At 39.5% G+C, this 16,623-nt stretch overlaps 1 protein-coding gene across 1 annotated transcript in view; it reads right to left on the bottom strand.

Moving 5' to 3' along the window:
- The window catches only part of LOC108547654 (alpha-protein kinase 1), a 6,926-nt gene extending 244 nt beyond the window's left edge, over positions 1-6,682 (bottom strand). Inside the window, exons 1-4 of the mRNA XM_017900253.1 lie at positions 6,637-6,682; positions 6,403-6,476; positions 2,524-4,314; positions 2-2,010 (exon numbers count right to left, since the gene is read on the bottom strand). Coding sequence (XP_017755742.1) covers positions 2-2,010; positions 2,524-4,314; positions 6,403-6,476; positions 6,637-6,682 — 3,920 coding nt within the window. The remainder of the gene's footprint in view (position 1; positions 2,011-2,523; positions 4,315-6,402; positions 6,477-6,636) is intronic.
- Positions 6,683-16,623: the final 9,941 nt, after the last annotated feature.

Below are 16,623 nucleotides of genomic sequence, written 5' to 3'. Positions count from 1 at the left end.
TTCCGATCGAACTTCGAACGTGGTCGTTGCTTCCATCGCTTTGTTCCCGCTTTGCACCGTGGTTGGCTCGTTTCTCGTGGTGGAATAGTGTTCCGCGATGCCGGTTTCCTTCAGTTGACTCTCGTCCACGGTTTTGGCGGTGCTGCTGGCAACCGGTTCCACTGGCTTTTCGTTTTCATCGTCGACACTCGGCCCGTTCTCGCTTTCCACCGTGTCGCTTCGCTCTTCGCTCACGTTCGATCTCTCTGGCGCGTTGGTCGCGGCAGCTTCCTCCTTTTCAACCGGGATCTCGTTAGCAGCGACTCTGGTGGTTCCAGCTGTAGTGACTGCCGAGTAGAAACTGGTTTCCTCCGCGGCCATTTCAGTGGCATCCGTTTCTTTTCTCTCTGGGTACGCCGCAGTCGAGCTCTCCCTTTGCGCTGACAGCCTGCTTTTCATCACGGGTCGTCGCCTCACTGACGAGGAGAACACGTTCTCTGGCCTGGCTGTGCTGGCTTTCGACTGCGTATCGCTCTCCGAGTAATGGTTCTGGGATCGACTAGGACTGCCACTGGTCGATGATAATCTACTCCTATACACGTTCCCGTTGATGGGTCTCCTCTTCGGCACGAAACGGTGCGACCTCTCCGTTGTGGACGAGGTTCCGTCCTCAGCGACCAATTCCTGATCCTTGGGAACCGGTGTATTGCTCGACGAGGTCCTATAATTCACCCTCGAGACGTACTTGTACCTCCCAGTCGTCTCTCTGGATGTTTCACCATTTTGTAGCTGCTGCTGCTGTTGGCTCTGTTGACTCTTGATGGAGCCTCTCTGCTTGGTGTGCGACGGCTGCGTCACGGGCGCCTCTGTGCTAGAAATCTGAGCTAATCTGCTCTTGTAATCCAACCGGCTCTTGTAGTCCTTGATGCTGAAACGCGGCCTGGTCGTGTTCCCGTACCTGATCGGCCGGATCTTGTGGGATCTGGCCGTCGAGGAGCTTAAGGGTGGCGGCTGCGTGCTCGACTGCACCGTGGTCGTCGTCGTGGGGACAGTGGTGGTGACACTTGGACTGCTATTTGCGTTCGTGCTCACACTCGGACTGGTGGACAGCACTGTCGCGCGATCGTAGTAATTACCCTCTGTTCTGATAAACAGGTCCTCCAGAGGAATATTCGTGACGACGCCAGCATTCTGATGGAAACTGTAGTTGTCGTTCGTTTGTTCGTCTTCGTGTTTCACTTTCGCTTCCTCGGTGTAGTATTCCAGTACCGAGGGTTGAGTGGTGTCCTCTCGTTGTTCTTCGACTGTCACGAATTTCTGAGACGTGTAGTCGAATTGCTGATTAGGTTGATTGGTCACGAACTGATTGTACTCGTTGTAGGGTTGGACCGATTCGGTGGGAGTCTTGTAGGTGTTGTGAGGCGTGTGCACGATCTCGGTGACTATCTCTGCCTCGAAAGGTTCTCCAGGGTTCACCCTGTTCCTGTGACCGGGTCGTTTCCTGATGTTGGCCTTCTTCTCGGTCACGGATTCCTCGTAAGTCGTCTGCGTTGGCTTGACTCGCCTTCTCTTCGTTGTGTCCACGTGGTACGCTATCTCTTCCTGATTATCGTATTTCAGGTAGTCCTCGGTGGATGGTACGGTAACAGGTTCCGGGGTGGTGGTCGTTGGTCTTCTTCGACGCAACGGAGCACCTGGTCTGCGAGTCCTGGTCTTCTGCGTGCTCACCGTGGCTAGAGTCACGGTTTCCGGCGTGGTGGTCTGAACCGGCGCTTCCTCCACGTGCGTCGGCACCGGGACAAGGGTCTCTGGAACTTGGGCCGGAGCTTCCGTTACCGGTGGTTCGTACGACGCAGTGCTAGGCTTTCTTCGTCTGTTTGGATCGCGCAATGGCTTGTGCGGTCTCTGAGGCCGTACGTCAGTCTGCTGCTCCCGGTAATTCACTTGTTCTTGCTGGCTCTTCGAGTAATCTTGGTACTGCTGACTGTGAACTATGGGACGCTCCGAGATCACGTAGTCGGGTTCGGTTACCTGCAACGGAATTTTGAAACTTTGTTGGAAAACTCTGGCGGGATGATCGAGATAGGGGTTCGGTATCGATCGTTGGTTAATTAGTTTGACGGAAGCTCGATGCAATAACTTATCTATGCATCGCTTTAAGTACCTTAATGTCGGCTTTGGTATAGGACAAAGTAGAAATTTGTTTCAGGATAAAATTGAAATGAACGTTCTGCGTGTTAGATGCTTCGATATTACAAAGATATCCGATGAATTCGCTCAGTGGTCTACCATGAGCATAACCAGAGATCTGAATCGGAATAAAACTGATAATAACGATAATTTCGAAGTTCCGTTTGCCCAGAAATTAAGCCTGACAAGAAACCGCTCCGTTCCACACTTCCGCAACCGATACAACCCCTGCATAGACAATACCAATCCCAGCCCACTGAGTAAAAAGGGTGCAGCATTAACCGCTGGCTTCCGGAAGTTGCGCGGTAGCCAAATATTTTATAAAGTCTGCCCTATTCTGTCCGAATGAACTACCTGAGACTGTTGAACCTTTGGCTGCTCGCCAGGGCTGCTCTGCTCGGTGATCACGGCACCCAGGTCCGTGGTAACCTTTGGGATCTCGTATCCAGCCAGCTGAATCGCGTAGGGGGATTTCTCTTCTGTGACTTTAGCCAATTGTTCCGTCTGATTCCTCGCTGACTCCACCGCCAGCCTCGTCTCTTCCTCCTCTTTCTGCTGCTGCAACAACTGTCTCAGCTCCTCCTGTCTCTTCTTCAGTTCCTGCTGCTGCTGCTTCTCGACCTCCAATTGCTGTTGCCTCTCCTGTTCCGCCAGTCTCTGACGATCCCTTTGCAGCAACTGTTGCTGGATCAAATATTGCTGTTCGTTGAAGTGTTTTAGCGAAATACTTTCCGGAGTCTCGTATTCCGGCTCTCCATTCTCCGGTCGGATATCGATCGGAAGCACCGAGCTCTGGTACTGCGGTTGCTGCGCCTGGGGCCCAATGAACAGCACCTTTGGAGCCTGCGGTATCTGGTTGGACACTATGGGCTCCTGGTTGAACTTGGACGGAGGATTCACTCGAGGTAGAACTTCGTTTATATCCGACTGATACTTGCTCTTCGGCACTGGCCAAGCAGCAGGTGGTGGCGTTAGGTCTTGATGCTCCGACACGTAGTACGTATTACCGATGCCTGCTGTTGACACCAGCTCGCTCTGCACTCCGCTCTCCACCTGCTTAGACGTGCTTGTCTGACCTGGCCTCTTGTAATCCTGCACTGCATCCCCGGCTTGTTGCTGGTACTTGTTCGGCTCTTGCGTGCGAGGAGTGGTGGGTGCCGGAGTGGAGGACGAATACACATCCGGAGGAAGGAGAGTCTCATAAGGCAGCGAGGGTCTGAAGTTGAAAGGATTGTAGACGGATGGCGGAGTGATGTAACTGATCTCGTGACTCTCGTGTACCAGGAACGCGGGATCTCTCTCGTAAGTCGTCTTGTAGTTATGCGGAGGATGGTTCACTTGACTGAAGAAGTTCCCGGTGCTGGCCGGATTGATGATATGGTCGTTGTGAACTTGTCCAGGGTATTTATCGTAGTTCTGTCTGTGGTCATAATCGGATAGCCGCTTGTCCTTCCCGAAGTCGTTGGCCAGGCCTGTACCGGGTGGCTGGAAGTACGGTTTCGCGTTGTTGGACACCTTCAGCGACTCGAAGGGCTTCACCTGGTACCTGGGTGGTTGGAGCAACTGCGGCACGTAGGGCTCCGCGTAGTGTCTGTTCTTCGTGGAGGCTGCTGGAGACGACGGTGAGTTGGTAGTCGAGGTGTATCCCTTGATAAAATACGTGGCCGCCTTTATTGGATCCGGAGGTTGATGCACCGGCGGAGGACCGAACTGTGGCTGCCGCAAGTACGCGGAGCTGTCTCGTAAAATGGGTTTCCGGTGCTGGTCCAAGTCGAAACGGTACGCGTCTTTCGGTGGTGGAATCAGAAAGGTGTACTCCCGCGTCTCCGAAGCGATGTGTTTATTCGCGTGGTTGTGGCCAGACTGAGCCTCACCGCGTGCTTTCGCGGCAGCGTGACCGAGAACCGTGAAGCTACCTAGTATACTAGGCGGATTGTAGTCGTGATGGGAGGACGGTTTACCCTTTCGTTGCGGTTTTAGCTTCTCTGATGCGGCCATGTGTTCTTGCAGCTTACCCAGGACCGGGTGCAGCGGTGCATTTCGTTCTAGGTTGCTGGACGGGGACACGTTCGTGCCTATGGTCTCCTCGTAGGCGTTGGTCAGCGGTCGCCAGCCGTTTGCGATCATCGATGACCGCGTAGGTGGCTGTAAGATCGACTTCTTGGAGTTGGGTGTTGGGTGTAGTTTGCGGATGAAATGCAGCGAGCTAATGGACTGTTATACGAGAATGCTATAACGGAGTTCACGGATATTGGGCTCGGTAGATTTAGCAATTTGCGTTGCTGTTCTTCACATTCAAGTACCTCGCGAATTTTCGAGCTTTCCTCGCTGTTTAATGGCGTGAAAACGCTTTGATATTGGGGATAATGCAGCCACTACCGAATCAGTTGCTGTATTTTAATGGATATGCTATTGTGTGTTCCTTGCACTTGAATTCTGCACAGCTTGACTCTAATGTGGTAATTGGTTGAGTACCAAAGTAATAGAAAGAGATTCAAAATTTTAATAGGTGATTGAACAAAGATCTAGGTAATGATCAGAGAGAAGTGACTGACAGTGTCTGTAACTTTGACATTAAGGTTGACACTATGGAACAGACTGATATATTTTATAATAGTTATCTACTCGATTCAGCTGCATAGATAGTCAGACATTTTGTTGCTAGTTCTGCTCAACTATTTTAGCCTTTTTCCTTCCGAATTTCTTGTTCCTCTTAGGAGCTTCGACAGCAGGATTAAGATGTGTTTGCTTTAACCACTATATTCCCTCTGGAAGTCAAGAAACTTCACAACTGCTGAATCACGTATTAGGATCACTCAATAGTCTTCCTGACATGCCAATATCCGTGACCTCTGGTATAGTGTAGCATGCGATATTTTGCGTGTATACGTGGCAACTTAAACAAAGTTGAAGTATATAATGGACTGCCGTGGGTCACATGCATTAACTTAAAATAGTTTCAAAGCTGGCAGGTTTAGAAGCTTCGACAAAGAGAGACACTGTTTGCCTTGCTAAGCTCTCGAACATGAAAAAGGAGGAGTTCTTTCGGCTACATTAGCTGTAGTCGGAAGATCGATGTCTCTAAGGAATTGCAAATATTTTCATAAAAATTTCAAATTCTTGTAATCATCGTAAATAGCTTCACTGGCGTGTCTAACAAATTTCGATTAAATTAATTAATAAAATTAATTAACTCTTCTAATTTGTAATGTAGAAATTAATTTTAGAAATGTTATTATTTAAGGAATTTAATTGGTAGATTAAATGGAACTGGTTTAACAGATCATGCTGTTTATAATTCTTTTTACCAATCCTATATCTAAGCCCCTATTTATCTTAGAGTTAGTAAAATTATACCAATACCAAGTTAATTTTATTTAATTTCACCTGATTTTCTCTAAAACAAACAAAAGTTGTTCCAATCATACTTTTTTTACATAAAAGCAACGTAATTTCATCCAGTTTGCTTCCTTCACACTTTCTCCGACTTAACATGCAGTTCGGGGATAACGCGACAGTGCACTCTATAATTTTTAGTGTTTCTTGGAACCAGAGCAATATGTACAAATGTTACATAAGCAGGCATATAATGTATCCCTTACTTAATATAATAATACGAGAAAAGATTTCTCGTAATTATTTTTCCTGTATAAATTTCACTTATTAATTATGTAAAAAATGGCTGTGACAAAATGTTAGCTCAGGTATTAAATAAATATTTATTACGCTGTCGATTTTTGCTATATCGTTCTTCTGCATCGTACAATCTTAACCTCCCTTTATAAAATCAAATTTGATTCCTAATCACGTAATTCTTTCCTTTTACCGAAATATGAGCCGTGAAAAATAAAAATTTAATACCAATCAGATGCTTTGACACTGAAATTAAAAAAAGAATTTAAACACTGGAAACTAGACACTTTGGTCTACAGTCGACTCACATACTTTTTAAAATTACTCGAGGAAAGTAACGAATAAAAATTTATTTTACCAATAAAATTTATTAGATATCAGTCGAATCTCTTGGCGCTAAAATTAAAAGAAGTTCAGAATATAGAATTAACACTGCTTTCAAGTTACTCAAGGATGACCGAAAATCATGGACTGAGCCGCCATTTTGTCAGGCACCGTATATCCCCGAAATTCACAGAGAAATCACAAACAAGCGAAGGCAATCACAGCCGCAAGAACTAATTGCCGCAACTCGATTACGTTATCGTTCATTCTACTTACTGGTTTGTTATCGGAACGGTCTATCGATACGGTGATTGCACCGATGCAGGTAAAGAGGCCCATCGCGAGGACACCTGTGATGTTTGCGTAACACACATAAAGAGAAAATGTTAATTACCCATTTCGAAAGGTTCGAGTAGGAAACGATATCGAAGAAGAGAAAAGAAAAGAGAAAGAGAAATAGAGGATAAAGATGGCGAAAGAAAGAGAGAGAGCAAAGGAAGGTCTACTTACAATTCAGCGCTAGCCTCGGCCGCATCGTGACAGACCATGGGACCATTTACGCGAACGTTCTGCAACAAAAACATTGTTCGATCGTTAGGCAAACTCACGGTACGTATCGTCATACTGGAAATTGCTGGATTACGAAAGTGGAGGCCAAAGAGGATCAGCATATCGCCCGATTGCCTGGATACGAGGACAGGAAAAGTGTAGCGCGCGTGATGCAGAGAAAGGAAGTATAGAAAGCGTCGTTGCATCCATCGCGGCGCTGTCGTTTCCGCTGCTATTTTGTCATTTCTCTTTGAATCAAGGTGGCAGTGAAACTCGCGAGAAGACGGAAGAATTTCTCTCCGTCTTTACGAGGCCTGGCCGCAATTTTCACGAATTTCCATTTAATGTCGCGCGAGACCGGAAGTGCACGAGATCTCGAACGGTCGTCGATCACTCGTGCGCCTGTTAAGCCGCATTATCGGCATTTCTGGTCACTGAGATTTCTTGGAAACGTGATCTTGACCGAAGGTGTATTTTCCTTCGATGCTATAGATTTTATTAACCCTTTTTATTTTTTAGATTTTATTTAACCCTTCGCACTCGAGAGGTGCCTCTCAGTCACCATTTAATCAGATTCCAAAGATGGATGTTAATTAATATGTAAAATTTATAATTACCCAACGATGCGTGGAATATCGAAGTAAAATAATTCTACGCCTTAAATTGCGTACGATTTCTTATTTACTGTTTTAAAAATATCGTCGACTCTATGACAGAGTCTTCGAATTACTATTTTCCTGTAACGAAAAAATCGTCGAGTGCAAAGGGTTAATATTTCAGTAAGCGAAACAGTACTTATGTGCTTTGAGGACGGGAGAAGTTCATTTTATTTATTTATTTATTTCATAATAATTTACGGGTAGTAGAACCAATTAGTGTATAATCAGTTTGTTAGAGAGAGAAAGTATATAGGTTATGTATGATACAAATGCCAATATAGTCGATATAAACAATTTGCTTAGAGATTTAAGATTTGGTTTTTAAACGAAGAAATACTATTGCCAAAAAATTGAGGATTTGATGATGAAATGCATATTCTATTGATAGGGTCTGCTGATTCAAGTCGTACAGTATTATGCTGGTCAGGTATAAAAATTTGAAAGTCTCTTAAATTTCTTGAAGGAGCATGAAAATTAATGGAAGATAATAATTCTGGACTGCGTGTAATAATTTTATATGATATAATTTTAAACGTTTAATTCTTTGATCTTTATCAGAGTTCTTTAATTTCGTCAAATTTTTGGGATTCCTGAATACTGAGATTTTGTAGAATTTAGTGGACAAAATAAAATCTTAATTGGGAGGATATTTTTCTTTTTGGGTGGGGTGGTAATATTAATATTTTTGTTATTTCAATCTGTGAATTTTGGGAATATTAATGCAAGTTTTCAATATCTGATTTAGATTTTTCCTTCTTTTAATAACTGAAATATACATGCTTCCAGGATGAGAGAAATTAATGTTAAGTCTCTGATATCTGATTTTCATTTAATTTTACTAATTCTATTATCCAACCTTGCATAAGGACTATAGTTTTATCTGAACTATAGTGAAATTTCCTAGGAATGAATCAGTGTATTAGAATCGTGTGTTTAAGGATTTTTTCTTTCATATTTTAATTCAGTTTCCATAATTTTCTTTATTTTACTCTATATTCGTTATTTTCCAAGTGGGTTTATTATAACAGAATCGTTACAATAAAATTACGAATGCTTTTACTTAAAAGGAAAAATAAATTTCAGGTTCAGCGCACACTGAGTACTAACAAGATCAATTTTCCACTTAACGATTTTTTATACCCAATTTATTCGCAATGGGCGATCATAGAAGAACATATTAATTAACTTATTAACACAACGTTAAGTTCGCACGAGCGTTCCAAGGGCGTGAGTACAATGAATAAATTAACCGGTTCGAAAAATTCGACTTTCTCTAATTAATTTTCTAAGCTTGAACTGTGACGTAAGTACTGGTACACTTTTCACACGTGGAGCTAGTGAAAAATGTAGAACTGGCTTCGAATGGGCGTAGTATTTTTAGAGAACGCTATTTGCACGCATTCTACGCGAAACTGTTTACCAATCAACGCTCTGCGTTTCGCAAACAAGTTAATTGAACACTTCTTGTATGTTCCTGGAATATCATGCACAATATTCTCCGGGTTCTTTCAAAAACATGGCTATTAATCTGTTATATAAAGGTACATTGTCTAGATCGATCGATCGTAGATAAGATTTTCTATTCCTAAACATTTCCTTGATACGAAATAAGATAATCCAAACAATAATCGTATGCTCTTTAAATTCCTCTATGGTTTCATTTTAACACGGCTATCTCGTAATTCCCATTATAATATTTAATAAAACTATAGCGCATTTCCTTGAGATACTTACTACACGTTATTTCCTGAAAATGTAAAAATCTTTTACTGCCTGTTTCTTCAAATATTTCCCCCTTGTAACAATTGCAATCTATTCGATCTGTAATACAATGTATTAGAACGTTTTATCAAATACACGTTAATGGAGAGTTCTTACAAAAATCCTTAGAAATTTATCTATCGAAAGTATCGAAAGAGATAATTGCAATTTTCGTAAAACGTATTTAATTTTATCGTTCCTATCCTCGCAGTTACCATCGTTATCACTTTCCTCGATCGAATTTCTACAGGCCCTGAAACCTATCTAGTTATCCAACTGCCTATTACGTTAAGAACATTACCAATAATGCATGAAAATTACAACAAGACAGGTATACCGAATGAAAAACGAAGGAAAGTTGAAGGAAATGACCAGCAACGGAAGTACACCTAGTTATCCAACTGTCTGAAATGTTAAACGCATTATCAGCGTGGCATAAAAATGGCGAGAAACACGAAACACCGGTAGAAAACGGGTAGAAAACGGAAGAAAGCTAAAAAAACCAGCGGCGGTAAAAATTTGCTGAAACGAGAAATCCTTCTTCCACGACTATCCATCTCTCTTTTCCCTTATTAAAAATGTTACCTTTCACATTGTACAAAACAATTTACCCGCTCGCAACTCGGCCGGCTAATAAGCAAACGAGCAAAGTCAACATTTCTCTTTTGAACGCGTTGGAAGTTTCGCAAGTAAATGTCCGACGCATCGGGAACGAGGAAAAGGGAGCACGGGTTTCCCATATCAGGTGTCTGCTCCATCCAAAAGTTACGTTTGCGCTCGAGTTCTCGGCAAACAACGGCCGCGGCCATTACGCAATTGCGTTCTCCGCTCTTCAGCCGCTTATCAACACTCGAGTTTCCTTTTCGCGGACGAAATAACGTCGAATAACCGAATCGAATGTTCGAAGCGGGCGCACACGTATCGCTCACCGCGCATGCGCGCGGCCCGCGCGACGACCCGGTGCTGCCACCTGCGCGGTCAAAATCGCCGCTGAGCAGGAAAATCAATAGAGCAGGTGCATTTAAATTTCACACAGATTCCCCAGTTGAATTAATTACCAGGCATTAGCCTGCCCCTGGGGCTCGGTGCAACCTCCGGCCAACTTTCCCCATGGTTTCCGGCCGTGCGAATGCGCGCGCAATTCGAACCGTCCGCCGTTCTTCTGGTCACACGCGCGAAAGAATCGACTGGATCACGGTTTTCGGGGTGATTTCGAGATCGAATTGGAATATCGGGGAAAGAAACGGTGACTTGGTTAGACGTTTACGGAATATCTAGTTCAGAGTGTGGCTTTCTGTGCAGCGTTTCATGTAATTGGATGAGGTTTTTTGTGTTAAATCGAGAAAAGAGTTGGGGCGAACGGTAATAAGAGAACGAAGGGAACGATCAGATGGCTTCTGCTGTATGTGCCTGAGGCGAATGTGGAATTTATCTTTGAGTTTTTTTCAGTGGGATTGGTATGCTGGGTGGTACTTCTTTCTTTTAGGTTAAGTTTGCTCTTTCCTTTGTGTTTCGGTGTGGAGACAGGAATGCACAAAATAAAATAAATTTAAGTTCGATGTCATAAAATTTTTAATTTGATTGTGGTATATTATAATTAAAAGGAAATAAATTTGTGGTTGTATTTGTATGGAGAGTTAGGGTTTTGTTTGGTGTTTGGATGTGGATATATGGATATATGATTGCACGAAAGAAAGTAAATTTAGGTTGTCGATTATAATACCATGTTAAATTTAAATACAAATATAATTTTGAATTTAAATATAATACATTATAAGGCCAAGAATATAAATTTAAATTATTTATAAAATTTTCATTCAAAGTACTCTCTTTTCTTTATGGAGCCATACGTTTCTATTATCGTAAAATATATTTTACCCTTCCATATTGTATAATATTATGGAATACTGCTATATCAATATTAAAATACTAAAATACACTGTGCTATACGTGTATTTTATTATACTCCTTTAATAATAAATTTTTATTATTATTACTCTTTCTAGTACATCTGATAACTCTGAAATTGCAGCCTGTCCTATTATCGCGAACTGGCCTCTAGCTCGGAGTGCCAACATTTGCACAATAATTGCTGTTTGAACATACTTACCAATAGGCAATTAGTATCTATCCGTGTCTGGAGTGATGCCTCAATAATCGTTCCGTGGTTCCATTAAACCGTTCCGCTATACATTTATTAACGATTATGATCTAATTCAGGTCAACGATACAAGCCCGATCTCTGGTTAATATTAAAACACGAAACGCACCCCTAAAACTAGATACCATCGTCAAACTTTGACATCGCAAACAATGGAAAACAACGCGAAACTTCCCCGAATCCTAGCATTTTTGCACTCGAGAGGCGACTCTCAGTCACCATTTAATCAGATTCTAAAAATTATTATTAATTAATATCTGTAATTTAAAATTGCCCAACGACACGTGGAATATCAAGGTAAAATAATTCTACGTCTTATTGTTAATTTGTACTTATTATCTACCGTTTTGAAAATATCATCGACTTAATGGCAGAAAGCCTTCGAATTACTATGTTTCTGTAACGAAAAGATCGCCGAGTGCAAAGGGTTAACACTAGATTTACGGAACCCGTGAATTTGACGGAAGGGTTGCTCCAATTATACGATGGTAACAGATTTAGTTAACTTATATTAAAACTGTTAATATAATACATAATTGTTTTTAAATTAAACTAATCGTTAAAAAGAAATGGCATGTGGTTTCCTTTACCTGTCAATTTGACAGGTGTCCTCAGAAATAAGTATACAGACAGCGTCCGTAAACCTAGTGTTAAACACGACACCCTGTGTGCTTCCGAAAATATTTTTTCACCTGGAAATATATTTTTCAATGTCCAAGAAAGTCGGCAAAAATACGCGATATTTTTCTGTTACACCTCGCCGGAAGTTTTAATGGAACCCTTAATGGCGGCGTGTTTCGTTTCCACGCGAAAGCATGGCGATATTTCCTTGGGAACTTCGTCACGCCGAGGAAGCTTGGAAAAATATTTCGAAATATCGAGACAAGGCTGCAGAAGTCATGGAATCGGTGGGAAACGAATCGTTGGACGAAGTTCGGGGTTGTAACGAGTCTTGGCCACCAAATGGTGCTTCGATGCTAATAATACTGATAGCAGTGGGGGTTGAAACGCAGGATACAGAATCCTCGAGCAACCCTTAAATCTGGGCACTTCTCCACGGTGTACAACTTGAAAATGACTTTGCACTTGATCTCGCTCTTTTGCGCCCTTGGGAACCACCTCTTAACAATGCAATAAACTCTGACCCCTGCTTCACCTTCTGACTCTGCTGGAGAAAAGGGATGAGAAGGAAAAAAGATTTTTTTGCAAGCCTTTGTATAAGAAAGAAAATGAATCTGTGTAGTAAATTACGTGAATGTATGGTGCAGGGTTGCGTAAGAGAATTTAATTCATTTATTTTAATTTTGTAATAATAATGACAGTATAATAATGAATAATAATAATGAAAAATAAATGTTTTGGTAGAAATATTTTCGTGGAAAATAAAGGACCTTATTTAAGGGAACTGATGAGTTTTAAATTACTATAGATCGAATTTTTACTATATTTTGTAATATTTTTGCAACTCCTTGATTTTGTAATTTTCTTTTAAGTCTATGTTAATTATTTGGGAAAATTCTTTCTTTTCAATCTAATTAATAATTCATTTTTAATATTCGAAATTTAATATTTAACATTAAAATCTTAATTCGAAGTATTTAAATATAGAAGGTAATTGGGGTAAATATAATTTAATGTATAAGTCGAGAGATCATTATATATCATTCTCTCCTTGGTTTGGTTTAGGTACGGTTAGTTTGGCCCATAATAATATAATAGTACTACAATTTATCTCCACTTTCTGTATATGCATCTCCTGCATAAAATAAATTCTGGATATTAATGAAACTAATTCTTACTGGAATTAAAATTAATTAGTATTAATAAGATTAATTCGTAACTCCATTAAAATAAACCAATATTTATGAGATTAATTTTTAATTAAATTAAAATTAATTAATATTCATGAGAATAATTTTTAACTTTAAAATTAAAATTAACCGTTATTAATACTTTTCATTGATTACTGTTCCTGCTAAATATTACAAAATTTAAATATCTATGTTAAACCCAAATTACCTTTCTGTACGAAACAACCCCATAAATATACATTATAAAAATTCTGTAATTCCTCCAAACAAAATATCCCAGTATTTAATTTTAAATTTCTCAGTTTAATCTTTTTTCACCTTCGTATTAAATCTCGCTTCACCCCAAAACCACCCCAAATAAATAGAACATCGAGAACACCAAAATTCGACGAAACTAATAATTTCCAAACCCCAAAACCACCCTTCACCTCCAAAAGTACCATAAACCACTCGAACCGTACTCAACTAAAATGGCCATCCTCGTACAGCACCCTAAACTCCATCCAGCTATCAAGTTCGTGGAATTTCATATCAACTGCTAACAACTACTAAATTCATCGAGCCTCCATATTCGCCGAGCTCTGAAAAGCCCGCGTCTTTCCTTGTTCGTTATAATTACTTTCCAGCTCGATGTAGCCTGAAAGTGTTTTCAGGACGGGCGGATTAAGTCCCGTTTAGCATGTCGACGATGTCCAAGATCCGAATCCGGGCACAAAGAGGCCGCTGCAAGCCTCATTTCGCGTCCGTGATTAGAAGACGGCTACGGAGGAATTAAAGGGGAGTGTTCGCGAGATAGAACGTAAATAGTGAAGGGCAACAAAGGCTGGAAAATACACAGGAACGAGTTCATAACGAGTTCGCTTAGCTGTAACGAAGGACCCTGCCTCTGGAAATATCTCGGCCACCTCTCACCGCAATTTTTCCTGCCATAACTCTTAACCCGTGCTTCAAACCCCCGGATAATGAACAAGGTGACCCATTAGCCGGGTGTGAAAACGATGACGGGGAAATTTGCCCGGATTCTGATCAATTTTCTACTCGCACGTGGTCTGGTTGTGAATTTTGTCGGAAAGAGACGAGAAAAATATGAATTTTTCGGATCCTCTGATGAAATCTTGGTTGAAGGGTGTGTATAGTCCATTAAATTTGGATTATGAGGATGTGATTATTGAAGTAGGTAATTGGAGTTAATTAATTAGTGAGATAGAAAGGATAATTGTGATTGGAGAGGGGAGGAATATTTTTTGAGGTTGAATTTTGAATATCAGGTAAATTTTAATATTAATTTTCAGTGATGGTGTTTTTGAAATTGTGGTTGTGTATAATCCATTAAATTTAGATTATGATGATGTTGGATTATTAAATTAGGTAATTAAGTAATTGGTGAGATAGAGAGGATAATTGTGGTTGGAGAGGGGAGGAATATTTTTTGAGGTTGAATTTTGAATTTGTGGTATCAGGTAAATTGTAATATTAATTTTCAGTGATGGTGTTTTTTTAAATTGTGGTTGTGTATAATCCATTAAATTTGGATAATGAGGATGTGATTATTGAAGTAGGTAATTGGGGTTAAATAATTGGTGAGATAGAGGGATTAATTATGGTTGAAAAGTGGAACCATATTTTTTGAATTTTGATACCAATTTTCCGTAATAATTAGTTCTAGGAATTGTATTATTCAGATGGTATTTTTTAAATTGCGAAATTAATTAGATTCGATATAAATTTCTTTAATAGAAAGTAATATTTTGAATGTTCCTTTTTACCATTTTTGCATCATGTAATTTGTTTATCGGTAACCTTGTTTCAAAATAATATTTATATTTATTTACTGTAATATAGAATAATATTTGATCATTTCTATCATTGTTACATTCTTTTTATAATTTTCAAAATCACCGTGCCTCATTTTCCTTATATTCTAATTTATTCTAATATTATTCAATTCGTTCTAATAAATTCAAATTTATGCTAATTTATTTTCCAACTTTTATATCGTTCCTGAAGTAATTAAACTCTCTCTTAACATTTTTCAAATTTTCGCAATCTAACAGAAATCCAAATAGAAATATAAAATTGCAATACATGAATCATTTTCTCGATGCTCTTTCGTTTTCCTTACATATTCAAAAATTTTCCATAGCTCATTCTCAGTCTGTTTTCCAATTTCAGCAACACGTGCGCGTTTATCGAAGATCTTTGCACTCAAATGAGATTATTACCGAGATTAACTGAGATATTCTCGTATCGGTATTTCGTATCTACGAATTGCGAGTCGTAGAACTCGTGTTTCGTCGTGCGATTCTGTGTGCGACATTATTCGGAAAAAGACGATGTTTCGCGCGATAGCACGCAACAGCATGTTGGATTCATATAGGTAGATGTGTAATTTCGAGTTGTGTGTTAAGCACTGTGAATACAGGATCGTAAACGCTTTGCTATTGTGTATTGTACGATTACGAGTGACTGCATTTCCTCTTTCATTCAAATTCTTTTCTTTCCTTTCGATTACACCCAATTCTTTTAAACCGATATCAAAAAGAGAAGAAGCAAACGAGGAATTGCATTTGTGTAAATTGATGGTAATTAATTATTTTAAGCAGAAAGTATTGATTTTATGTTAAATATAATTAATATTTTTGAAGAATTATTCCCGTAAAATCTTTCATTAAAATTCATTAAAATTGCGAATTTACATTAATAGAGGAAATGACAAAATTTATTATCCTTTAATATTTAATTTTATTCCGCGATTTCTATGGTATGTACATTTATTTTCGACATTACTATAGTTCCAGGGAATTCCATTAAAATCTAGGGAATAGGAATTAATGAATAATTCATAATAGATAATAAATAAAATAATAAATAATTTATGAAGTAAGAAATTAATTTCACTTATTATATAACTACAGGTTATTAAATATATTTAAAAATCGTGTGCTAACAGAGAATAATATCATTCTCCTTCTTCTAACATTACTCTAATCCTAGGAAATTTCACAATCCTAAAACAGGAGTAACATAAATTATTCCCCTACATAATTTTATTCAATTTTTAATTTAATGCTATCAAATTTCTCCCCAAACTTTATATTAATAAAAGAAATATATTTTTTATTCAATTATCCCAAAATAATTTTTAGAGTATCTATATTTATTCCCATTTCTTTACTCCAATTTTACAAAGCTCTTAAAAGAGCTAAGAAGAATCAGTTCACTTTATTCTCTTTTATTCATCATTATTATAACCTTAGGGAATTTCACAAGACATAAAAAGCAGTAGCAACATGATTTATTCCCCTACATAATTTTGTTCAATATTTATTTTAATGCTACCAAATTTCTCCCAAAACTTTATATTAATAAAAGAAATATATTTCTTATTCAGTTATCCTAAAATAATTTTTACAGTACCTATATTTATTTCCATTTCCTTATTTTAATTTTACAAAGCTTTTCAGGAACCTGAAAAGCGTCAGGAACCCTCAGCAAGAGTCCAATAAGCATATTCCATTTCTTTCTTAATTGTAACAAAGTGCCATCTCCCAGTTGT

Source organism: Eufriesea mexicana, unplaced genomic scaffold (assembly GCF_001483705.2).
Source record: "Eufriesea mexicana isolate 0111107269 unplaced genomic scaffold, ASM148370v2 scaffold1146, whole genome shotgun sequence".
Taxonomy (NCBI): Eukaryota; Metazoa; Arthropoda; class Insecta; order Hymenoptera; family Apidae; genus Eufriesea; species Eufriesea mexicana.
The sequence above is the reverse complement of the archived record's forward strand: the minus strand, read 5'-3'. Positions and strand labels throughout refer to the sequence as shown.